This window comes from Brassica napus, chromosome C9 (assembly GCF_020379485.1).
Source record: "Brassica napus cultivar Da-Ae chromosome C9, Da-Ae, whole genome shotgun sequence".
NCBI classification, from domain to species: domain Eukaryota; kingdom Viridiplantae; phylum Streptophyta; class Magnoliopsida; order Brassicales; family Brassicaceae; genus Brassica; species Brassica napus.
The window spans coordinates 44636754-44661955 of NC_063452.1; the positions used below are offsets into that span (position 1 = coordinate 44636754).

Sequence of the window (25202 nt, forward strand, 5' to 3'; positions counted from 1 at the left end):
TTTTGTTAGTGTCCATAGTTTTCCGTCCATATCCACAACACTTTTATTTATCATACTATTCATACATGAGCTCACCTTTTTTGCTTATTTTAGGTATCAACTCGGCTGTTTGTGATGAATTTACGAAGCACTAAACATTTCACGTTCTGAATCTACATCTCGTCCTATATCCACGTTTTATTCTTTCACACTTTTTCCATCCATGTCCATACACTTATTTTGTATAAATGTTAAATATATAAAATATATATATGATAATGGATGTTAAAATATAGAAGAAAAAAATCTATAATTTATTGTAACAATTAAATTTTTTTAATATATCAAAAAGTTTGAGAAAAAAACAATATAAAACAAGGAGATAAAAAGTAATGACATAAAAATATCTAAGTAAACTTTTTTATGTTTTTTGACCAGAAACGTAAATAAGTCTTGGTCTCCACTAACTAACAAGCATACATGGTCTCCACTTACACCAACTCGTTTTCTTTTTCACTTCGTCCAGCAAGGGGTAATTTAGTCCGAAATCAGCATAACCAAGAGGAAAAGTGTCCCTTCAACAATATGTGTCTTAAACTGTAGAAAAAGTAAAGAAAGTGTTCTAAATGGTAATGCACTCATTTTTTTTTCACCAAAGTATAAGCATTTTTGTCGTTGCAAAAATCTTATGCAAGCATTTGTCAGTTTACTAATCTTTCCCATATAAAATAGTAAAATTAGTGTCAGACTGACAATCCATAATTTCAGTTTTACAAAAAAAATACACATTATGAGACCATTTACAACAAGAGTGTTGAATAATTTATTAAACTGTTGAATGGTTCCAATAAGGATGTCGAGAAAATTGTGAATGCTACGTGGATTATTTGTAGTTGAATCTTTTCAACAAGTTTAAATTTTAAAAGTGGGCGCATATTCACAATATGTCACAAGATTATTGGTTCTTGAAATTGTACACATTTTTCATTCACCCTAATTATTTCAAACATATTATTCCATATTAAATAAATATTATTCCATATTTATTTAATTTATATCAAAATTTATCAATTTGTGTGTTTATAGATCTCTTGTTGGATTTGACATATAAATATTTTTATATCATTATAATTTTCATTTCATTTTTAATATTCTTTGTTTATATTTTTAGATAATTTGTGTAATTTAATATTATTTGTTTATATTTTAGATAATTTTGTGTAAAATAAAATTTAGAATTTTTATAATCATAAAATTTAAAAATTTATAATTATTAAATAAAAATAGATTAAAAAAGTGTTGGACCTTTTTTATATAAAAATGTTGTAAATGTATAAAAAAACAGATGTATTATAAATAATTATATGAAGGTGAGAGAAGATGATGTGGAATGGTAAAAGCGAAGAATATGGTGTTGAAAAAGTTTAACCAATATACATAGTCTGATGGGTTGGTCACTTGGCCTCACATTATTTTTAATTTATTTTTCTTGAAGCAATTTAGCCTAAAAATATAAAAGTCATATACCTAGCTAGAGCATCTCTAAAAAGATTTTCTATTTTAAATTTTAAAAAATTTTATATTTGAAGTTCAAAGCGTTCTTCTACAAAATCAAAATTTCTAAAGTAACTTAAAAACTTCAAAGTTTTTTTTGGAGATGCTCTACAATTTTAAATATAATTTTTTTTTCTATAAAAAAATTAAAAACTTTAAATTTAGAGTTTTATTGAGTAAAACTTCATATTTGAAGTTTCATTACTCAAAACTTTAAATTTGAAGTTTTACTTTTTTTATTTGTATTTTGGTCCTTACAATTAATTACATATCATATTTATGATCTTTAAGTATTTCTCACTTATCATATTAATCTTTAAATATTTTATATCTCATAAATATTTTAAATTTATTTTTTTGTAAATTCAAGTTTTACACATAAAATTACATAAAAAATTATAATAAGATTTATAATATTTTTAAACTATATTAGAAAACAAGAATATTACAAAAAAAAATTAATGAATGTTTTTTTAAAAAGATACATGAAAACATAATTATTACACAAATTTAAAAATTACAACAACGTTTATAGCCTGGTAAATTTGCTCCAGAAGTTCCAAAACCTCCTCAATATTGTCCAAATTTTTTTTTGTGTAACCTAAGATAGAACATTACGAAAATAATTTTATAGAATAATGTGATATTTTATTTGTAGTTTAATATTTAATTATGTATTTTGATTTATAATTTTGATTTTTTTTTGAAAGATTTTATTAATTAATATTGTTGTAATATTTTATATATATATGTGCTAATTATTTATAAAAAATTTATTGATTAATCTTAATTATGACAAATATAAGAATTATAATGTAAAATGAAATGAATTTTTTTTTTGAAGTTTTACTTTTCCAGAAGAACACTTTGAAACTACTTCAGACATAGAGTTTTGCAAACTTCAAACTCTTTGATAACAATTTTTTTTGGAAACTTTTACACATTAATTGAAAATTTTACGCATTTAAACTTAGAAGAGAAAATGACTAGAATAGCACTAAAAAAGTTCTTATCATCAAAATAGGTAAATATACACTTATATCCCAATGGTAAATTAATTTAGACATTAGGATTTAGAGTTAAGTGGTGGGGTTTAGGATTTAAGGTTTAGGGTTAAAGGGTTTAGGGTTTAGGGTCTAGGGTTTAGGGTTTAGAGTTAAAAGGTGAGTTTAGGATTTAGGGTTTAGGGTTTAGGGTTTAAGGTTTAGAGTTAAAAGGTGGAGTTTAGGGTTTATGGTTTAGAGCTAAGGGATGGGGTTTAGGATTTAGGGTTTAGGGTTTAGGATTTAAGGTTTAGAGTTGGGGAGTGGGGTTCTGGGATAAGATTTCAAATTTTGTAAAATAAAAAAAAATAAATTTTTCAAAAAATAAAATGATATTTTGATCATTTTATTAACATAAATTTTAAAAATTGTTATTTTTGTGATATAAATTTAAAAAGTTTCTATTTTGGAGATTTGTCCAACTTAGAAATATTGTTCATATACAGTCCGGTGAGAAATAAATAATAATTTTACTTTTGAATTGCCTAAATGGAGTAGGAAATAAACAAAGTTAAGAGCGTTCTCTCCCAAGAGCATATACCCTACTTATATACTGCATATATATATATAATTATCTTTTCTCTATAAACACTGTGAAGAAGAACATGAGCTCGAGTTGTTGTAATAAGAACATCGAGTTTTTGTAAGATCTCTCTTGATCTGAATTGTTCTTCGTTTTAGATTCCGGGTCAAACCCTTGATCGATTCTCTTACTTAATAACGAACGGCCTTCTCCGTGATCAAAGTTTTAATATTTTATTTTAATTCGACGAAAAAGTCTTTTCCTTTTCTCTTTCTCTCTCTTTTATTCCGACGATGGTTTTAGCGGCGAAGCAGGCTCTCTCCGCTAAGATCGGGTTCTCCAACCCTCTTTCGCGACGGAACCCATCTTCCCCGCTCCAACGATCACCTCTCGCCGCCTCGTTTCCATCGACGGACCTTCGGAAACGCACCGTTTTAGCCGTCTCCAAGCCTCTGCACCTCTCTCCCATGAGAGCGAAGCCTCCGGCGAGACGCGAGGCCTACGAAGCCGATAAGTCGGAGCCTCAGCCGATCGATGATGATGCGGCGGAAACGAAGTCGGAGGCGGCGAAGAAGCTGAAGATCGGAATCTACTTCGCGACTTGGTGGGCGTTGAACGTTGTGTTCAACATCTACAACAAGAAGGTGTTGAACGCTTACCCTTATCCTTGGCTTACCTCCACGCTCTCTCTCGCGGCTGGTTCGTTGATGATGCTCATCTCTTGGGCTGTTGGGATCGTTGAGACTCCGAAAACTGATTTCGATTTCTGGAAAACTCTTTTTCCGGTAAGTGGGTTGGTGGAAAGGTGGAAACTTTAGGGTTATAAGTCAAATTAATTCAGATCTTGCATGAATATTTGTTGTCTTTTAGTTACCTGAGTGATATGCATAGTTTTGTTTGCTTCCTGAGTGAGAGAAGATGTCTTCTTTTGGCTGTGTTTGTGTCATAAGCTGCTGAATTTTTGTTATTATTAAAATTTCATGGCTAGATTCTGAGAATCTGATATCAGCTTAGCTTCTAGTAAAGTTTAGTCTATGTTAAAGTATTGAACTTTATGATATTTTTGATTGTACTAAAAGAGTGGTTTTGGTTGGATTGCTTAAAGGTTGCTGTGGCACATACGATTGGTCATGTGGCTGCAACGGTGAGTATGTCAAAGGTTGCGGTTTCCTTCACTCACATCATCAAGAGTGGTGAACCGGCGTTTAGCGTTCTTGTCTCGAGGTTCCTTTTGGGTGAAACCTTCCCTACTTCGGTTTACTTGTCCCTTATTCCGATCATTGGTGGCTGTGCTCTCTCTGCTCTTACTGAGCTTAACTTCAACATGACTGGTAATATATATATTCTAGATCGTGACAATCGTTGTTGTCTTTGTAATTCTTGTGTGATTTGGGATTGAGAACTAATAATGAATCATTATGTTACTTTCTCTCTCAGGTTTCATGGGAGCGATGATATCGAACTTGGCTTTTGTGTTCCGTAACATCTTCTCAAAGAAGGGAATGAAGGGAAAGTCTGTGAGCGGAATGAACTACTATGCTTGTCTCTCCATGCTATCACTCTTGATTCTCACCCCCTTTGCAATTGCGGTTGAAGGTCCTCAGATGTGGATCGATGGCTGGCAAAAGGCTCTCTCCCACGTCGGACCTCAATTCGTCGGGTAAACTCTTTTAAACTCAAAAGTATCGTTTTGACGTTTTGTTCTGTTAGAAGTAGTCTTGTCCTGTTCCTAGAATATCAAGTTCTTGTCTTTATCTTACAAAATTCTTGTTCTCATCTTAATTATTAAGAGTCGTGATTAGGACAATGAATCCATCTCATTCGCTTCCAAAATGTGTAGGTGGGTGGCTGCGCAGAGTGTGTTCTATCATCTCTACAACCAAGTGTCTTACATGTCTTTAGACCAAATCTCTCCCTTGACGTTTAGTGTCGGTAACACCATGAAGCGTATCTCAGTCATTGTCTCCTCCATCATTATCTTCCGCACCCCTGTCCAGCCCGTTAACGCTCTTGGAGCTGCCATTGCTATCCTCGGAACCTTCTTGTATTCCCAGGTAAACCACACAACACACAAATCTTTAAATGACCATTATACCCCTGTTATCCATATGCAATATGACAAATAAACGTCTCTTGGCTTCATTGCACAGCCACATGATGACCCTTTAGCCGTATGGTTAAAGCTAACTATTACTTCTTCGACATCATCAAGGATCAATATCTTGAAATCCTCATCTTGATGTTACTTTATCACGGTTTTTTTGCGTGTGGTGCAGGCAAAGCTTTGATCGGGCAAGACATGCAGTGTTCCAGTCCGATGTTGAGCTCGTTGATTTCGGCTAAAACCGGGGGAAAGAGCTTGATGTAGATATGCGTCCACAATAATAATGAAGAAATTATGAGAATGGAGACAACAAGGTTTAGTTTGTTAGGCAGTTTCTTTTTCTTAATTAAGCTTTTTGGATTTAAGTATTTGAATTTGGGGGAATACTGAGAAGATCACTGCCTCTTTGTAACTAAAGTGGGAAAATACAAAATTGTCCCCTTGAGAATAAAACAACTTTCTTCAACTTGGAGAATTTTAAAATATATATAATAATATTTCAAGATTAATCTCGTTTATACATATTGTATGTATGGGTTTTCAGTTTATATAGTTTCGTTTGATGGTTTTGTTTATTCATTCAAACACTATAAGCAACATGCTTTTCATTTGTTAGAAATATTCTCTAAGCTTCTGTGACAAAAAAAAATAGCATCTAATTCTATTTTGAAGTTTCCAAAACTCTATATTTGAAGTTTAAAGGCGTTCTTCTCCAAAAACAAAACTTCAAACATAACTTCAAAACTATTTGTATTTTATACTATTGTTCTTATATTTGTTATAACTAATTTGAATTCATAAAATTTTTGTAAATAACTAGCACATATATAAACATATTAAAACAATATTAATTAATAAAATATTATATTAAAATATAAAATTTTAAACAAAATAACTTAATTAATATTAAATTTCAAGGAAAATACAATATTATTCCATAAAGTAATTTTCGTAATGCATTTTAAAGTAAAAATAGCTCTCTTCATTTTTAATTTGTAGATTAGAGATAAAAATTGTTGAAATCGGGAGATATTAATATTTGTAAATACATTAGATCAGAACAAGAAAGTAAAAGAGAAACATAAAATATTGCTAAAAGACTAACTTTTATCGATGATATTAATACTCGTGAATATATTCAATATGAACAAGAAAGAATTGTACGAAAAGACATCATCAACAACAACCATATTCAATTACACCAAAAAAATTGGACAATATTTGAAAATTTTGAAGGTTCCAGATCAAACTTACCTGACTATTAGTGTTGTTGCAATATTTAAATATGTGTAATAGTTATCTTCATGTAATTTTTTAAAAGTTTTTTTGTTAAGTTTCTTTTGTATATTTTTGTTAAGTTTCTTTTGTATATTTTTGTTATCTAAATCTAGTTTTAAATATTTTAAATCTTCTTTTAAATTTTTATTTAATTTTGTGTGTATACTTAAATTTTGTAAACAAAACTTCAAATATTTATGAGATATAATTTTTATAAGGATTAAAATAATAAACAATAAAATATTTATGAATTATAAATGTGATGTGTAATTGTAGGGACCAGAATACAAATAAAAATATGAAACTTCAAATTTGAAGTTTTGAGTAGTGAAACTTCAAATATATAGTTTCACTCTTCAAAATTTTAAATTGAAGTTTTGAAGTTCTTTTTTGGAGAGCAAAAAATTTTATATTCGAAGTTATAGAGTGTCTTTTGTAGATGTTCTAAGCAGGAATTCCAAAGACTAATGATTTAGTTATCAAAGAAAGAATTATTATTTGTATGAATATGTTGATGCTTGGGAATAAAACTGAGGCATTAGATTTTTTTGGTTTATGTGGCAGAAATAAAAAGAGACATGTCTCTTGGGTTTTCAGAAGAGGCAGTGATTAGGTTCAGTGAGGAATATACTCAAGTAGGAAAATTTGCATTTCTTTTATTTATTTATTCATCAGAGTCCCCACTTTTCTTTTTGTTAGTCATAAAGGATCACAAGCTGAACATGACAACAGCAGATGGTATATCGTATATGTTTCCAACAATTGGACCCTTTTCTAATGTAGCAATAGCAACATTTATTATAAAATTTTCAATAGTTTGGGGATCTATTTGTATATAAAATTTTTAAAAAAATTTGGGAGCCTAAAGGATCACAAGCTGAACAATGACAACAGCAGATGGTATATCGTATATGTTTCCAACAATTGGACCCTTTTCTAATGTAGCAATAGCAACATGTATTATAAAAATTTCAATAGTTCGGGGATCTATTTGTATATAATTTTTTTAAAGAAATTTGGGAGCCTAAAGTAAATGTTTTATCGGGCTTGCCCATGACCAGCCCTCGAGATATCCTTAGACACTACACTACTCCATGGAAACCGTCTCCTGTTGGATGGTTTGAATACAACCCTAACGCTAGCTTTCAGGATGTAAATGCACCTGTAGGATCAAGTTGGATCATTCATGACACGAAAGGAAGATTTGTAAATTCGTGACAGAAGGGATATTTTTTTCACTTATTCAAAAGTGTCAAACCTAACCGAGTGGTGGTAGTCTAGTGGCAATCTTTTGGGGCTTGGTGTGTACCCACATCAGTTTTGAGTTCAATTTCCTCTGGGAACTAAATTATCATCATTTGGCCAGTTTGGGCTTGGGTTTCGGCCCAAGTGGTTTACATGGTGGATCGTAACAGATGATCGGTTCATCCCCTGACATTAGTCGAAATGTATTCTAAACTCGGATCATGCAGTGTAGTAGCCAGTCCACTCCATAGCACTAAGTGCGTTCCTCCCGAGGCCGACCGGATCAGCAGATAGGATTTATCGGAAAAAAAGTGTCAAACCTTTGGAAGATTTCAGTCTTCTTCAGGCTCTACAAACGTTATAGAATCGAGGTTTCAACTGGATTATTATATTTACGTCGAAGAGAGAGAGAGGGCAAAGTAGTGACACACTTGATCTCTGATCATTGTATCAAACTTTTTGCTAGTGTTCAAGTGGTACAAATAAGTAACAATCCAGCAGCAGATGTACTGACTCGAACCGTATAATATATAATACACAATATGATCAATGTCTTGTTCAAGAATATCTAAAATATATCATGCTGGTATATGCAATCGTGTGTTCTAGCAGAAACCAAGGAAGTGGCAGCAAACTAAAGAACAGTTTATTCAAACTTTGTTCACTTCTTAGTCCTTTTCTGTTTCTAATTATTTTGGAAACGTCCCGACCGTGTAGAAGTACAAATAGATTACAAGAACAAAAAAGATTTTCACTGTCTTAAACTTAAAAGAAAAACAAACAAACAAAAGGGTCTAATTTTTATCAAACTTCAAGATACTTAGCTACCGTCTGAACATCTTTATCTCCTCTTCCGCTGAAGTTCAATACGACTCTGCTTCCGTCCGGTAACGTGGGACATAGCTTCTCGAGGTGAGCTAGTGCGTGAGAGGTCTCCAGTGCTGGAATGATTCCCTCTAACCGCGATACTCTCTTGAACGCTACAAATCAAAATGAACATAGAAGGTGAGATATGAAAACTACAGAACATTTTTATAATACAGAACAAAAGGCTATTCATTACCTTCCAATGCTTCTTCGTCCGTTACGCTAAAGTATTCAGCCCGTCCCATGTCTTTCAGGAAACTGTGCTCCGGTCCAACTCCAGGGTAGTCCAATCTGTAAGAGACAATCCAAAACCGTGATCACGAGAGACTAGTTATGATGGCTAATGGATCATTAAATATAGAGTTTTTTTATCTTACCCTGCACTGATGGAGTGAGGTTCAATGATTTGGCCATCATCATCTTGCAGCAAGTAACTCATAGCTCCATGTAGAACACCCACATCTCCCTTTGTCAACGTAGCAGCGTGTTTGCCACTATCCACTCCGAATCCCGCAGCTTCCACACCGATCAACCGGATCTCTGTGTCATCCACAAACTCATGGAAGAGTCCCATCGCGTTTGAACCCCCACCAACACAAGCCACCAACACATCCGGCTTCCCTCCCCATTTCTCCAACGCTTGTCTCCTCGTTTCTTTACCTATCACCGCGTGAAAGTCTCTGACCATCATCGGGTAAGGGTGAGGACCCGCCACAGATCCCAATATGTAATGAGTAGTCTCAACATTTGTCACCCAGTCTCTTATCGCTTCTGAAGTAGCATCCTTCAACGTTGCTGTTCCAGAGTGAACTGCTCTCACCTGTAAAACCACGAGGGGTTCAATAAAAATCGGTCTAGGCACCTAGGCGTCTGGCTAAACGAAATGATTTTTCTAGAAGGATTTTTTTTTTTAAAAAAAAATCAATTTTTTGAACATTACCTCGGCACCAAGAAGTCGCATCCTGAACACATTGAGTGCTTGTCTCTCCATATCTTGAGCACCCATATAGATAATGCACTCCAGACCAAAACGAGCACACACGGTAGCTGTAGCCACACCGTGTTGACCAGCTCCTGTCTCAGCGATAATCCTCTTCTTCCCCAAACGCTTGGCGAGAAGAGCCTGAGCCACGGCGTTGTTGATCTTGTGAGCTCCTGTGTGATTCAGGTCTTCTCTCTTCAAGTATATAAGCGGCCCTTCTCCATTTTCGCGGCGGTAATGCTCCGTAAGCCTCTCTGCGAAATACAGAGGGCTTTCTCTACCCACGTAGTCTTTCAAGATCCCCGCCAACTCTCTCTAACAAAAGATTCATTGACACAAAAGACAAAACTCAGACATAGAACAAGAGAGAAACCGAACAAGAGCATCTATACATTTTGCTCAAAGATCCAAACTTTACCTCAATCTGATAACAACAAAGCTATAATCTCAAAGACCCACAACGCAAAATGTTTATTTTCTATTCAAATCACGAAGGACAAGGTACCTGGAAATCATCGTCGGTGGCGAGAGAATGAAACGCCGTTTCGAGCTCGGAGAGAGCGTGCATCAGCGTCTCAGGGACATACTTGCCACCAAACTTCCCGAACCGACCGAACGAATCGGGTCGTTGCCAGAGAGTCGGGTCAGATCCGGCGGACATGAGAACAGGCGGGTCCTTGGCGATGGTGCAGGAGACGGAGAACGATGGCCTTGAGCGAGACGATGGCAGAGGCGTAAATTTGAGAGCTTTGGAGGGGGATCTCAAATGGGTCAATTGGGGAGAGGAAGAAACGGAGGTTCTGAAAGAAGCGACGGTGCCTGAAGCTGCCATTACCGAATGAATGAATCTCTTTCTCAGTCAATATATGTCCGCCTCCTTGAATATCCTATTGTTTCCATAGGAAGGGTTTTTATAGATTCTTTCATTGATATGTTGATAATATTCTTTTACCAAACAAAAAGTAAGTTGGTAGGAATGAAGAAGATGTGATTAGGTTTGTAACACATGGTTTTTTAGAAAAATATTCGAATGAGCCGTCGTTACCTACCATCTGTTTCATTTAGCATACCATTTTTTCATGTCTTTTGTTATAAAATATTTTTTTTCAGTTACCATACATTAGTACTAGGATAAAAGCCACACCTAACACGGAATAAGATGACTAAATTTGTTATTTTGAAGATAAGAAAACATTAGATCTATTTAATTTTGGATACTAGTTTGTTTCGGATTGGTTGTAAAACGCCATGCATTCTCTAATTCCCTTCGGCCACTTTTGTCAGTCTTCTACTTTTTGATCCGAGTTGAACATGAATTCCTTATCACCGAATTCTCATCATAGTGTTCCTCCAAGTTAAAAACGGTTGTTCCTCGGCGTTTAGCAGGAGTGAGTGCGTTAGCTTCAGCTTCTTGGGACGACCCTCCAGACAACATTAAGGACCTCTGTAATACATTTACAAAATTGTACAAATACACTTTAAGATTCATTGCAAGAACCAAAGGTCAAACCAATTCAAAGAAACAATACTTTACCTCTGGTCCATCTGAAATTAAAGAGTTTTCCAAAGACAAAGTATTCACTTCTCCCTTCAATATAAAAAATATTACAAAAATCATAAAAATGGCCGTAATGAATCAAAAACTCAAACAAATAGTCGTTTACAATACCTTTGGTTGACTCAAGTCCTCAAACTCGGTAACCATCTCAATGTTGGCCACAATTTTCAAGACTTTGTAAGTGTCATTCTTGTAGAGAAAATTTTCTTTCTCAATGCCAACCTTGAATAGATAGGTTTTACCTACTAAATCTTTGAGTGCCAAAGGAATATCAGCCGGGTCTTGCATCTGTCAATAAAACATGTAGAGTATTAAAAGACATATAGAACAATGACTGATCATTGTTCACAATGATATAACCCAACTTACCTCATCAATATTAGTTCCAGTTAGCTCATTGCAAGGGTGATGAAGTAACTGGAGTGCAAGATTGTCAAATAGTAAAAAATTTGCATTGCTGGTATTGTCTAGCACAACCAAATGCAACTTGTATCTAACATAAACGACAACATAATTATATTAAGAAAGGCATAATCGTGTTCAGCTAAAAATCTATGAAAATAGTATATAGTAATTAACTTGGCATCAACTTTGGGTTATTCACCTTGCATTTGCCGCAGTAGTAGTGGAATCCCAGTTTATCATCATCTTCTCCATCGTCAATGGTGTCATTAGGCACATTCAATACCTTCTTCGAACACACATTGCAACTCAAATAATACCAACCCATATCGGAATCAATAGCTGCTATTGTGCACATCACAATACACTGCTCAACCTAGATGAATAAACTTTAATCAATAATTTATCTGACATGTTTTACAGTATCAAAATACAACAGCTGTTTGAAATATACGAAACAAATTGGAAAAAGAGAGTAACAACATACCCGGTTCAATTCAACCATCTGAGATATGGTTTTCCTAGGAGTGTTGAAAAAAAAATCATTTTTATCCCCAACTCCATTTGTCAGCATAAGCGGCTTAGGTTGAACAACAGCAAATGGAAGTTCATCCTTCGGCAACCTTTAAAGAAGAACAACACACAAATAAACAACAATGCCTGAGATAGACATGTGTATATCGTATTCTTTTGCATAAATATAGAAAACGAAAACCTGTAGTGACAAAAATGCCTCCACCTCAGGCATAAATGGATTCAGTTCGACATCTGAAACATTATAGGCATTGGACACTACGCTCTTCTGCAGTTGACAGTGTAAAGGTGTAAAATAAAAATTATAACAAACTTTAATCACTCGAGTTATACAAAAAGTACAATATTAAATGATGGGATAAAATACCTTTCTAAACTTTAATTTTCCCAAACCGCAAAACACAAACTATTGCATTATCACCGCCTCTTTCAATAGCCTCACTGACATCAGTAGCAAAGTTACCCCATAACACCATCGGCAGACATTCATCCCTAAAATCACATAGGGAATTAAGTAAAAACTCAGATAACGTACCCAAATTTATCTATATAGGGTTCAAAAAATATAAAGACGTTATTACTTTTCATTACAAAGTTCCACTGTGATTTTCTTTGTGTCTTTCCCATCAGCTGATACAACTTCAATGGGGGTCACTTCGAAAATCTGACTTATTACATCTGATTAACATAATATATGTGTTATATAATATTTAAGCATATCAAAAAATATACTCCCACAAAACCAAATTTTTATTACTTACCAAACAAATAGTCTGTATTGAGTGTACCATCAAAAATGTCCCTGTAGTTTACTGGTTCAAAACTAGTTAGCTCATCGGGCAAAGCATCACAACACCTCACACGTGTTGTCGAGAGAAATCCAATTTTGTATGGATGTATGGTGATGAGTGTCATATTTATCGGTTTTTATATTGATTTCTAGCTAAGTTTGATTAGTTTTTATTATGTATTCTGGTCATTTTCGAGTCCTTTTGTGTTATATAGTATTTATACAGGTCATAGGGGCTAAACTGCATAATCAAGAGTTTTGGAGCAAAATCAAGGGTTAATATGCTCAAATGGAAGTTCTGGGGTCGAAAAGGAAAGATGCACAAAACTCAGGGATCAAAGGTGCAAAATATCAGAAAATAGCCATTGCTGTGTCGTGAGTTTTCAAGTGTTCGATACGAAGAAGATGACGTGCTCGATCCGGTGCCCTCGAGCCAGCCATCGATCCTCCACCCCGAGCTGAGCAAAGCGACCACCAGGAGAACACGAGCTGCTCGATTCACCTCCCTCAACACAGGGCCGGCTCAACACTGTTAGGGGCAGTGTCTTTCCCATCAGCTGATACAACTTCAATGGGGGTTACTTCGAGAATCTGACCTAGTACATCTGATTAACACAATATATGTGTTATATAATATTTAAGCATATTAAAAAATATACTCCCACAAAACCAAATTTTTATTACTTACCACAAATAGTCTGTATTGAGTGTACCATCAAGAATGTCCCTGTAGTTTACTTGTTCAAAACCAGTTAGCTCATCGGGCAAAGCATCACAACACCTCACACGTGTTGTCGAGAGAAATCCAATTTTGTATGGATGTATGGTGATGAGTGTCATATTTATCGGTTTTTATATTGATTTCTAGCTAAGTTTGATTAGTTTTTATTATGTATTCTGGTCATTTTCGAGTCCTTTTGTGTTATATAGTATTTATACAGGTCATAGGGGCTAAACTGCATAATCAAGAGTTTTGGAGCAAAATCAAGGGTTAATATGCTCAAATGGAAGTTCTGGGGTCGAAAAGGAAAGAGGCACAAAACTCAGGGATCAAAGGTGCAAAATATCAGAAAATAGCCATTGCTGTGTCGTGAGTTTTCAAGCGTTCGATACGAAGAAGACGACGTGCTCGATCAGGTGCCCTCGAGCCAGCCATCGATCCTCCACCCCGAGCTGAGCAAAGCGACCACCAGGAGAACACGAGCTGCTCGATTCACCTCCCTCAACACAGGGCCGGCTCAACACTGTTAGGGGCAGTGTCTTTCCCATCAGCTGATACAACTTCAATGGGGGTCACATCGAAAATCTGACCTATTACATCTGATTAACATAATATATGTGTTATATAATATTTAAGCATATAAAAAAATTTACTCCCACAAAACCAAATTTTTATTACTTACCACAAATAGTCTGTATTGAGTGTACCATCAAGAATGTCCCTGTAGTTTACTGGTTCAAAACCAGTTAGCTCATCGGGCAAAGCATCACAACACCTCACACGTGTTGTCGAGAGAAATCCAATTTTGTATGGATGTATGGTGATGAGTGTCATATTTATCGGTTTTTATATTGATTTCTAGCTAAGTTTGATTAGTTTTTATTATGTATTCTGGTCATTTTCGAGTCCTTTTGTGTTATATAGTATTTATACAGGTCATAGGGGCTAAACTGCATAATCAAGAGTTTTGGAGCAAAATCAAGGGTTAATATGCTCAAATGGAAGTTCTGGGGTCGAAAAGGAAAGAGGCACAAAACTCAGGGATCAAAGGTGCAAAATATCAGAAAAATAGCCATTGCTGTGTCGTAAGTTTTCAAGCGTTCGATACGAAGAAGACGACGTGCTCGATCCGGTGCCCTCGAGCCAGCCATCGATCCTCCACCCCGAACTGAGCAAAGCGACCACCAGGAGAACACAAGCTGCTCGATTCACCTCCCACGACACAGAGCCGGCTCAACACAGTTAGGGGCAGTGTCTTTCCCATCTTTGTGTCTTTCCCATCAGCTGATACAACTTCAATGGGGGTCACTTCGAAAATCTGACCTATTACATCTGATTAACATAATATATGTGTTATATAATATTTAAGCATATCAAAAAATATACTCCCACAAAACCAAATTTTTATTACTTACCAAACAAATAGTCTGTATTGAGTGTACCATCAAGAATGTCCCTGTAGTTTACTGGTTCAAAACCAGTTAGCTCATCGGGCAAAGCATCACAACACCTCACACGTGTTGTCGAGAGAAATCCAATTTTGTATGGATGTATGGTGATGAGTGTCATATTTATCGGTTTTTATATTGATTTCTAGCTAAGTTTGATTAGTTTTTATTATGTATTCTGGTCATTTTCGAGTCCTTTTGTGTTATATAGTATTTATACAGGTCATAGGGGCTAAACTGCATAATCAAGAGTTTTGGAGCAAAATCAAGGGTTAATATGCTCAAATGGAAGTTCTGGGGTCGAAAAGGAAAGAGGCACAAAACTCAGGGATCAAAGGTGCAAAATATCAGAAAAATAGCCATTGCTGTGTCGTGAGTTTTCAAGCGTTCGATACGAAGAAGACGACGTGCTCGATCCGGTGCCCTCGAGCCAGCCATCGATCCTCCACCCCGAGCTGAGCAAAGCGACCACCAGGAGAACACGAGCTGCTCGATTCACCTCCCTCAACACAGGGCCGGCTCAACACTGTTAGGGGCAGTGTCTTTCCCATCAGCTGATACAACTTCAATGGGGGTCACTTCGAAAATCTGACCTATTACATCTGATTAACATATTATATGTGTTATATAATATTTAAGCATATCAAAAAATATACTCCCACAAAACCAAATTTTTATTACTTACCACAAATAGTCTGTATTGAGTGTACCATCAAGAATGTCCCTGTAGTTTACTGGTTCAAAACCAGTTAGCTCATCGGGCAAAGCATCACAACACCTCACACATGTTGTCGAGAGAAATCCAATTTTGTATGGATGTATGGTGATGAGTGTCATATTTATCGGTTTTTATATTGATTTCTAGCTAAGTTTGATTAGTTTTTATTATGTATTCTGGTCATTTTCGAGTCCTTTTGTGTTATATAGTATTTATACAGGTCATAGGGGCTAAACTGCATAATCAAGAGTTTTGGAGCAAAATCAAGGGTTAATATGCTCAAATGGAAGTTCTGGGGTCGAAAAGGAAAGAGGCACAAAACTCAGGGATCAAAGGTGCAAAATATCAGAAAAATAGCCATTGCTGTGTCGTGAGTTTTCAAGCGTTCGATACGAAGAAGACGACGTGCTCGATCCGGTGCCCTCGAGCCAGCCATCGATCCTCCACCCTGAGCTGAGCAAAGCGACCACCAGGAGAACACAAGCTGCTCGATTCACCTCCCACGACACAGGGCCGGCTCAACACTGTTAGGGGCAGTGTCTTTCCCATCTTTGTGTCTTTCCCATCAGCTGATACAACTTCAATGGGGGTCACTTCGAAAATCTGACCTATTACATCTGATTAACATAATATATGTGTTATATAATATTTAAGCATATCACAAAATATACTCCCACAAAACCAAATTTTTATTACTTACCAAACAAATAGTCTGTATTGAGTGTACCATCAAGAATGTCCCTGTAGTTTACTGGTTCAAAACCAATTAGCTCATCGGGCAAAGCATCACAACACCTCACACGTGTTGTCGAGAGAAATCCAATTTTGTATGGATGTATGGTGATGAGTGTCATATTTATCGGTTTTTATATTGATTTCTAGCTAAGTTTGATTAGTTTTTATTATGTATTCTGGTCATTTTCGAGTCCTTTTGTGTTATATAGTAGTTATACAAGTCATAGTTGCTAAACTGCATAATCAAGAGTTTTGGAGCAAAATCAAGGGTTAATATGCTCAAATGGAAGTTCTGTGGGCGAAAAGGAAAGAGGCACAAAACTCAGGGATCAAAGGTGCAAAATATCAGAAAATAGCCATTGCTGTGTCGTGAGTTTTCAAGCGTTCGATACGAAGAAGACGACGTGCTCGATCAGGTGCCCTCGAGCCAGCCATCGATCCTCCACCCCGAGCTGAGCAAAGCGACCACCAGGAGAACACAAGCTGCTCGATTCACCTCCCTCGACACAGGGCCGGCTCAACATTGTTAGGGGCCCTAGGGCAAGAAAAAAAATTTACCCTCTAAAATTTATACGTAGATAATGTTTAAAATATTTTTAAAATTTAATCAGTAATATTTTATATATTTTGTAATGAAAATAAAACTATATACATATCAAATAATTTTGGGCCCTTTTCAATTTCATTTATTATATTTATATTTTTTTTATATATAAAAATAAAGATTTATAAAAAAATTGGGCCCCTTAATTAGTATTATACGGGGGGACACGGGCTTGGGCCCGGGGCGGTCGCACCGCTTGTCCCCCCCAATGAGCCGGTCCTGCCTCGACACCAGGCCTGCAAGTCACGAACCGTGAAGCCCCAAGCGAACGATGAGCTTATTCCAGACTGCTCGATGTGGCGCTCTCGATCAATTCTCGACACCACTTTCTCTAAGCCTTCAAACTGACGGCCTGAATCGGCCACTTCGCGAATCTGTTCTGCTCGATGGTTCCCTCTCGGTTCGAACAGCAAAACGAGACGGAGGAGACGCGGTGGTGGCGCTCTGGCGCGGCGGACACAAAGGAGATGCCACCAGAGATGTAGTTGCAGCAGTCACAGTCACAGAGCTCGAGTCACAAGCTCAACAATGGAGTCCCGACCTGAACGAAGAAGAAGAAGTGGAGACCAAACGCAAACGCACTTTTTACAAACGCGGTCGCAGCAGAAAATAGCGTTTGCGTTTGGCGTTTAGCTTTGACTTTTGACCTAATCCTTAGGACAATATATATGTGTAAAAGGAAATAACCTAGAGGATATTCTCTTTTATCTTGTCTTTTTGTCGATCTTTGCAGACTTCTTTCTCTCTACACTTGTTTCAGTTCTTAGTTTATCAGATCTGCTTCTGTTTATTTTAGATTATCTTTCTAAATCATGTTTATCCTTAATCTTAACATGTGCTTAAGGATTTCCATGAAGATTAGTGAGTAGTCTTTTAGTTGGGTTTAGGGTTTCTCACAAAGGGATCTCATGAGTTGTTGACTTAGGATTGCTAGATCTAGAGATTTATCTTAAGATTCTTCACCTATTGGTGTTCTTAATGCTGAAGCTTGATTAGCTACCTAACTTCTGAACCTAAGTTATTTCATGCCCGACAGGTGCTTGATGAAATGCTTGAAACAACTTTAGATGAGCAAAGTGTCCTTAGCCAACGACAGTTGATGTTATTGCGCTTTGTGAACATATCAAACCTGACCTTATTGCTTGTTTAGAATCTGAAACTCAACGACAGTTAGTGCGGAGGATTCTATAAATTAGAGAGTTAGCGCTACGACAGTAGGTTAATTCTATTATCGTGTTTGAGTTCAAGACGTTGCTTAACTTCTTTCTCTAGTCGTTTATCTGTTTGTCAGCAACGAAATGATTTCCCAAGAATACCCTATGCCCAGCGCTTTTTCTGATAGTATTTCATCTTTGTTTCTCTGTTTATCTAGCTAGCTTGCTTTTATTTACTGTTCTTAATTATTGCAAAACCAAACAAAATCTCTTCTTAGTCTTAGCTAGTAATTTATCATTAGCTCTTCTTGTAAACTATGGTCCTTGTGGATTCGATCCCGTATTACTGCTACGCACTTTACTGGGCACTTGCAGTTAGTCTTTCGGGTTAAAACCTGAGATATCATATGGCTGTTCGGTATGAACCGCATGAGGGGCTGAGTGAAAACTTGAGGAGAATCTTGGAACTGCCTTGTGACATAAATGAGTCAAACTGATTCACCATATCTTTTTTTACGGAAGTGTTAATCTTAACGCCCTACATAAATTTATAACAATACACGAAAAATAAGCATACATACATTTTTAAATATCGGAACACAAAGAGTAAAGATGCCCTAGCTACATTGGAGTCGATTAGATCCATCTCGATCGTCACACCACCAAAAGCAGAATATTGTTTCCACAGACGTACTATCTTCACCCTAATCTTCCAAATTGACTTGAATGGTTTCAAGTCACACACATCAGTTATCGCATCCATTATAGTAGAATGAGAGAAATTTCTAAGTTTTCGAGTGTATGGATACAATTATCTGAATGGGAGAAAGGAGGCTTACATAGGTTTACTAAACCTAATTCAATAGAGCATAGATCGCGTGTATACGAATTAATTAATAGCATATATTTTGACTTTGCCGTTCACTCTAAGATATATATATATACCATAGCATAAAAATGCCAATTATATGCTATTTACTATCATTAATTTACCTTGCCAATCACTCACGGCAATTAAATATTACGTAAACTCACACGGATGGTTTAATTTGGTTTGTGTATTCTTGATTAGTATCGGTTTAATATTCTTAACCACAGCATCATAAAATAATTTTCGTATATCACTACATCGTCCTTATTGTTATCTCTTAATGAAAAAGATTTACGTGCATGTTAAACAATAAAATCTTGCGTTCCAAGATTATGTAATTGAAACAGACTAAACTCAACAATTAACAAAAACGTATGCATGAACTAAAAAAACGTACGTGCATGAATTTGTAAGATGACAATTCAAAATAATGGTTAAAGTGAACTTCGAGCGTCCTTATTGGTGTTTTGCTTCTTGTGTGATGTTGTGTAACCCAATAAAACCAATACAAAATAATTGGTTTTATTGTGCTCTTACTTTGATTTCTAGTGGGAAAAAATGTTTATGGCATGTCATGAGGTTTAGATAAAGATTGGTTACAGAGAGTATTAGAAACCAGGCCTGGAATCTTCATAGTTAACCAAAAGACTAATGGCTCTTCAGTTAACTTGAAATGCCAAGCTAATGAAAATTTTATTAACTTTTCCTTAAAATTGTACTTTTGTTTGAGTATTGCTAATAGTTTTTGATGGAGCGGAAACAACGATAAACAACTCAACCAAGGGGTTATGAAACCACGATTGGGACCTGCCAGCTCAACCAAGGGATTCTAGGGAATCCTCGCTTGTGACCTACTTCTTGATTGATGAATCTAATCAAATCAAAACAAGGGATAGAGAATACAATTCTCCCAAAAGCCAAAGTTCTTTTATTAATCAAATCAAACTGAATACAACTTTAGGAGGTGTTATTGGTTTATATTTTTTGATTGATTTAGAAATCCATATAGTATTTATAAATCCAAGTAAAATATGCAAATCTGGAGGTTTTCCTTTGAATTTGAGTCTTTGTATTTTTAACTAAAAAATCCAAAAAAAATCCATTCAAATCCATTATAAAATCAAATATATTAGTAGGGGTTATTGGTTGTTGTATTTTAATGGATTTGAAAATCCGAACTAAATCTAGTGTTGTTCTATGATTTTCAAATCTGTATTAAAATCATGTGTTATTGGTTTAATGATTCATAAATTCTGTATCAAATCAAGTGTTATTCAATCGTACGGATTTATTAATATATTTGATTTTATTATGGATTTGAATGGATTTGTTTGGATTTTTTAGTTAAAAATACAAAGACTCAAATCCGAGGGAAAACCTCCGGATTTGCATATTTTACCTGGATTTATAAATACTATATGGATTTCTAAATCAATCAAAATATATAAACAATAAACACCTCCTTAGTAAATCCGTACAATTGAATAACACTTGATTTGATACATAATTTATGAATCATTAAACCAATAACACATGATCTTAATACAGATTTGAAAATCATAGAACCAATAACACTAGATTTAGTTCGGATTTTCAAATCCATTAAAATACAACAATCAATAACCCCTTGTGGGAACAGAAATTCACACCGTCGAGTTTTGTTAATCGGAGGAAAGCCAAGTTAACCTAGCCTTCCCTGAAGGTCCCGGTTATCTGCTGGGCCACACACGACACGATAAATATGAAAGAATAAAATGAAAATAAGCACAAAAAGAGAATAAGAGGATCTTATTTCCGAATTCGCGTTTGAGCGTGAACAACAAGTAAAGACCTAGGCTACAAGAGCTGTCAGTACGTTCGCTAGTCTAGTGACCTAAATCTAAACTAGTTGAGTCGCAGCTCGATTAGTAAAAACGGAAAAAGATGCCTAAATTGCTCTAAGTGCTAAGCTGCTCTGATGTGCTCTTCTTTCTCTCCCTCTTTGTCCTAGGTCCTCCTTATATACTCCTCGTTAGGTCGGTTTACCTTTTCTTGGGCCAGATTTGTCGCGAAGCAGGCTTTTTTCATATTTCCTTCTTCTTTGTGATTATCTTCGGAAATTTGACATTTATCTCTTCCCGCGGATGAGATAAACCGTCATACCATTCTTTGGGCTCAAGTCTTTTGGGACCATAGATGGGCCGTTGTCCGCAATTCGGACCCTCTTTGGGCCGTATCGAGACTTAAAGGTTTTTACGATTTTACTCGCGAAATAGCCGTTGGTATAGGCATGGTTCTTCCAACGGAACCCTGTTTCTTCGCATAGACGAGGCAGTTGGTGTTAAGTTAACCGTAACCTGCTCTACTACGAAGAATAGGAAACCGTTCGAGAGACATAACCTTACCAATTTCCCGAATTCTTTCGACGATGTTTTTTAGACGGAACATTGGCGTCGTATCCACGGACCCGAAGACTGAGTTACGAAAACCTCGGACGAAGATGCATGGTTATGGGATGGGACCGGGTTCGGAATGGTCCACGAAGAATTGGCCGCGCCCGCCGGGCGAGCTGATCCGTGCCACGGTCGAGCTCGCCGGTGAGCCGACCGGCAACACGGTCGTGCTCGCCGGCGAGCCGACCGTCAACACGGTCGTGCTCGCCGGGCGAGCTGGCTCGTGTCACGGCCGAGCTCGCCGGCAAGTCGACCGGCAACACGGTTGTGCTCGCCGGGCGAGCTGGCTCGTGTCGCGGGCGAGTTCGCCGGCGAGTCGACCGGCAACACGGTCGTGCTCGCCGGGCGAGCTGGCTCGTGTCACGGCCGAGCTCGCCGGCGAGTCGACCGGCAACACGGTCGTGCTCGCCGGGCGAGCTGGCTCGTGTCGCGGCCGAGCTCGCCGGCGAGTCGACCGGCAACACGGTCGTGCTCGCCGGGCGAGCTGGCTCGTGTCATGGTCGAGCTCGCCAGGCGATCTGTTTCGGCTATTCGTTTTCTCGGCTTTTGAAGTTTTGACCGAGACTTTGTTTTTCTTAGGACTTTCGGACATCGATTCCGTCGTGACCGATTTTGACCCCAACAGTTAGCCCCCAGCGAGCTAGGATCCGTGGACCTGGGTGTTAGGTCATAGCTTGCGGTATGGTCTGTTCTAGGTGGAATTAGACGTAATCGTTTGTCGAAAAATTGAAGGTGAATAGTAAAAAAAATTGTATAAGTAAGGGAAGTAAGTTTTTTTAATTCCTTACTCATTTCCTCCAAGATAGGAATTTTTTCTCCAAGATCTCTCTTTGCTCAAAGAAAATCTCTTCAAGAAAAAGATCTTCAATGAGGAATTCTTCCTCACACTCATCTTCGGGTGACTCTTCTGCCAATGAGGTGATCGCCCCGAAAGAAGAGTTTGAAGTTGAGGAAGAAGCAAAGGATGCGTACTACAAAGCTCTTTACGGCTTGCCTCCGCCTTCGCAAGACATTCCGATTCCTAAGAGGCCCGTGGGGTCGCCAAACGCACCCCTCACGCCGAGCATGGTCTCTCCCGACTACCTCACGACTCTCAGGGACTTTTATCAGATTCCAAGTGGAGTCGTATTTTGGATCCCGAGTAGCAAAAAGAGTGCGAAGAACCCTCCAGAAGGTTTCTTTGCTTGCTACGAGGCCTTCCTGGTGTATTACCGCATGTGGTTTCCGATCCCTGGAACCATCGTCGGCGCGCTTCACCACTTTGGGATTTCGATCAGCTAGCTAAGCGTTCCGGCCTTGCAGCAAAGGCTCGGCGTGTTGATCTCGAGTTACGAGCTAGGAATGGATCTTAACCCTGGCGACTTCGAGGGATTTTGGTTTACGAGAGGAACGGGGATTGATGGCTCATACCGCATGGCGCCAAAGTAGGGCATGGATATAATTCAGGGGCACAGTTCACATCCTAAGACATGGTTCGAGCGCTTTTTCTTTGTCCGGATAGATGGGGAGTCTGTCGAGGAGAGCTACCTCCACCTATTCTGTCGGGAGTGGAACTTCACCCGTGGTAATACGAATAGCTATGTTTTTCGTTTTGATACCTTGAAAACATGCGAAGATGATTTTTTTTATTATCTTGCAGTGAACAGGATCCTTCCGCCGACTCCTGCCGATCTTTTTGCCAAGCGAGATCTTCTCCGCGGCAGGCCGTTCTTCTGAAATTCCTTCACCGTTGAACGGATTCTAAGCGCGGTGGAGCTCCATCGATCCCGAGCCGTCTTTAAGCCTCTTGATGTTCCGTATAACGTAGAACCGTTCATTGATGTCTTACTTGCTCAGAGGCAGAGAATCAGGTCTCGGAAAGGCAAGGGAGTTGCCTCCGAGAACGTCTTGGGAGACCTTCCGCTGCCAGAATGGAACCCCAGTTTCTCCCCAGGGGAAAGGTGTGAAACCAGTGAGGTTCCCCTTCCAAGCGACTTTTTTGCCGACCTCCCTCCCGATTTTACTACTCATAAGTCGCTGGACGAAGAGTCGAGGAGGAAAGTAGTCGCCGAAGGCTCCAGCTTAATCAACGAGGTTTATCCTTTGAACTTTGATCTAAATTATATTTTGTTTTTTTTTTCCTTTTCTGATCTTAAGTTCGTGCAGGGGATGAGGGTGTTCAATGCGGCGCTCGACAGAAGTTTCCCGGAGACGCGTATCTCTCACTTCAAAGCCGAGGAGGCTGAAAGAGAACTCTTTCGGTTTCGGAAGGAGGTCGAAGAACAGAGCCGGAGATAGGCTGGGCTCCATTCTCGGGCCCTTATCTGTGCGAGAGGAGAGGAAAGAGAGCGATTGTCGCCGAAATGAAGCGGAGGGCTGCTTTGTTTGCCACCGAATTCAAGAGCTTTAAGGATGCTCAAGAATTCTTGGGCGATTTTTGCGAGTGTCGTGGCTCGGTTGCTACCCTCTACAAGTCGCAGAACAAGGACTTCTCTTTTCCTGCCGAGGTCGCTGAGATGTCGGGTCTTATGAACGGGTGTGCCCATGCCGAATCCTTGGTTCCTCCGATCGAAGGAAGGGTCTGACAGCTTTGGGATTCCATCGAGGTCTCGGAGGACACGGCGGAAGCGGGAACCGGTGTTGGTGATGAAGGTGCTGGAGTCGCGGACGGAGAGGTTGACCAGCCCGCGAGCTTGTTCGGGATCTCCATGTCCGGGTTCCTCGACTTTGAGCTTTGAGGATTGTTGGGATTATTTCCCGTAGTTTTATTTCGAGGTTTGATGTATCTAGGCCGAGTGTGGCCGTATTTGATTTATGTGTGTTATGGCCTTGCGAGGCTATGTGAACTATGTGTTTGAAACCGGCAGTTTGGTGGCATTGGGTCCTAGCCGTTTTTTTGGGCTTCTATATATATGATGAATGATTGACATTCTGTGCGTTTTAGTTTATACTTCTGCCAAGTGTGAGGAAAAGATACGAGTAGTCACTTCGTATCTTAACTCTTAGTTTATCGTCTTGTTCGTTTGCTCTTACTGAACGAGGGCGTTCGGAAACGTTTAGGAGTTTCGCGAAGTTTCGTGAGCGTATTAGATATAGACGATGGGACATGTTTTTAAGATCTCGTATCATGTCTTGAGATGTTAGTGGACCAGTAGGACTGGGTTTAGGGCAAGACCTAGGTTTACTTTCGGCTCTAAGGCTGTGCGACGACTGATCGGCTCTCGTTTTCCCTGTGGGCGATTTCCACCTGGTTCTTTCCGATTTAAAGTCCGCGACTTGGCGCCGGCTTATATGACTTGTATGGAACGAACCGAGCACACTCCAGAGACCGTCTGGAGTGCTGACCAAAATTTCAGATTTCTTGTATAGCGCGCTATGGTATCCTCGTAGGATGTAAGAGAACCTTTACTTTTACGAAAGGTTAGACCACGAGTTCTTTTTTTAGAACGTTTTGGGTTTGTTCGTCGGGGCCAATCGACGGGCAATTTGTTTTTTTTTTAGAGTCGCGGGCGGACCGTGTGTTTGGATAATATCTCTCGAAAATATTTACGACGTCTCGCTTTTTCCGAAAGGTATATCCTTTGTAGTGAGAAAGTTACGATCTTCGTTTTTAGGGAAGATGTATTTAGTCTTGCTTGACCATTGATACGCAGTGATGTTGTTTAAGTTAGTTCCCATCCA

General features: G+C 37.9%; 3 protein-coding genes across 3 annotated transcripts; 1 reads left to right on the top strand and 2 right to left on the bottom strand.

Moving 5' to 3' along the window:
- Positions 1 to 3115: 3115 nt before the first annotated feature.
- On the top strand, positions 3116 to 5712 carry LOC106390555 (glucose-6-phosphate/phosphate translocator 1, chloroplastic-like). The gene is made up of 5 exons (XM_013831048.3): positions 3116 to 3884; positions 4205 to 4430; positions 4537 to 4759; positions 4940 to 5153; positions 5376 to 5712. Exons 1-5 carry the CDS (start codon positions 3393 to 3395, stop codon positions 5385 to 5387), a joined length of 1167 nt encoding a protein of 388 aa, XP_013686502.1. The 5' UTR covers positions 3116 to 3392; the 3' UTR covers positions 5388 to 5712.
- Positions 5713 to 8350: 2638 nt separating this feature from the next.
- LOC106390556 (tryptophan synthase beta chain 1, chloroplastic) lies at positions 8351 to 10559 on the bottom strand. The gene is made up of 5 exons (XM_013831049.2): positions 10081 to 10559; positions 9534 to 9890; positions 8971 to 9413; positions 8790 to 8884; positions 8351 to 8706 (listed from the first exon to the last, which is right to left on the bottom strand). The coding sequence occupies exons 1-5, from the start codon at positions 10405 to 10407 to the stop codon at positions 8531 to 8533; spliced, it is 1398 nt and encodes a 465-aa protein (XP_013686503.1). The 5' UTR covers positions 10408 to 10559; the 3' UTR covers positions 8351 to 8530.
- Positions 10560 to 10863: 304 nt separating this feature from the next.
- On the bottom strand, positions 10864 to 13699 carry LOC106393622. The gene is made up of 9 exons (XM_048768030.1): positions 13573 to 13699; positions 13374 to 13464; positions 12463 to 12561; positions 12023 to 12158; positions 11724 to 11911; positions 11503 to 11626; positions 11245 to 11421; positions 11110 to 11163; positions 10864 to 11019 (listed from the first exon to the last, which is right to left on the bottom strand). The coding sequence occupies exons 1-9, from the start codon at positions 13697 to 13699 to the stop codon at positions 10864 to 10866; spliced, it is 1152 nt and encodes a 383-aa protein (XP_048623987.1).
- Positions 13700 to 25202: the final 11503 nt, after the last annotated feature.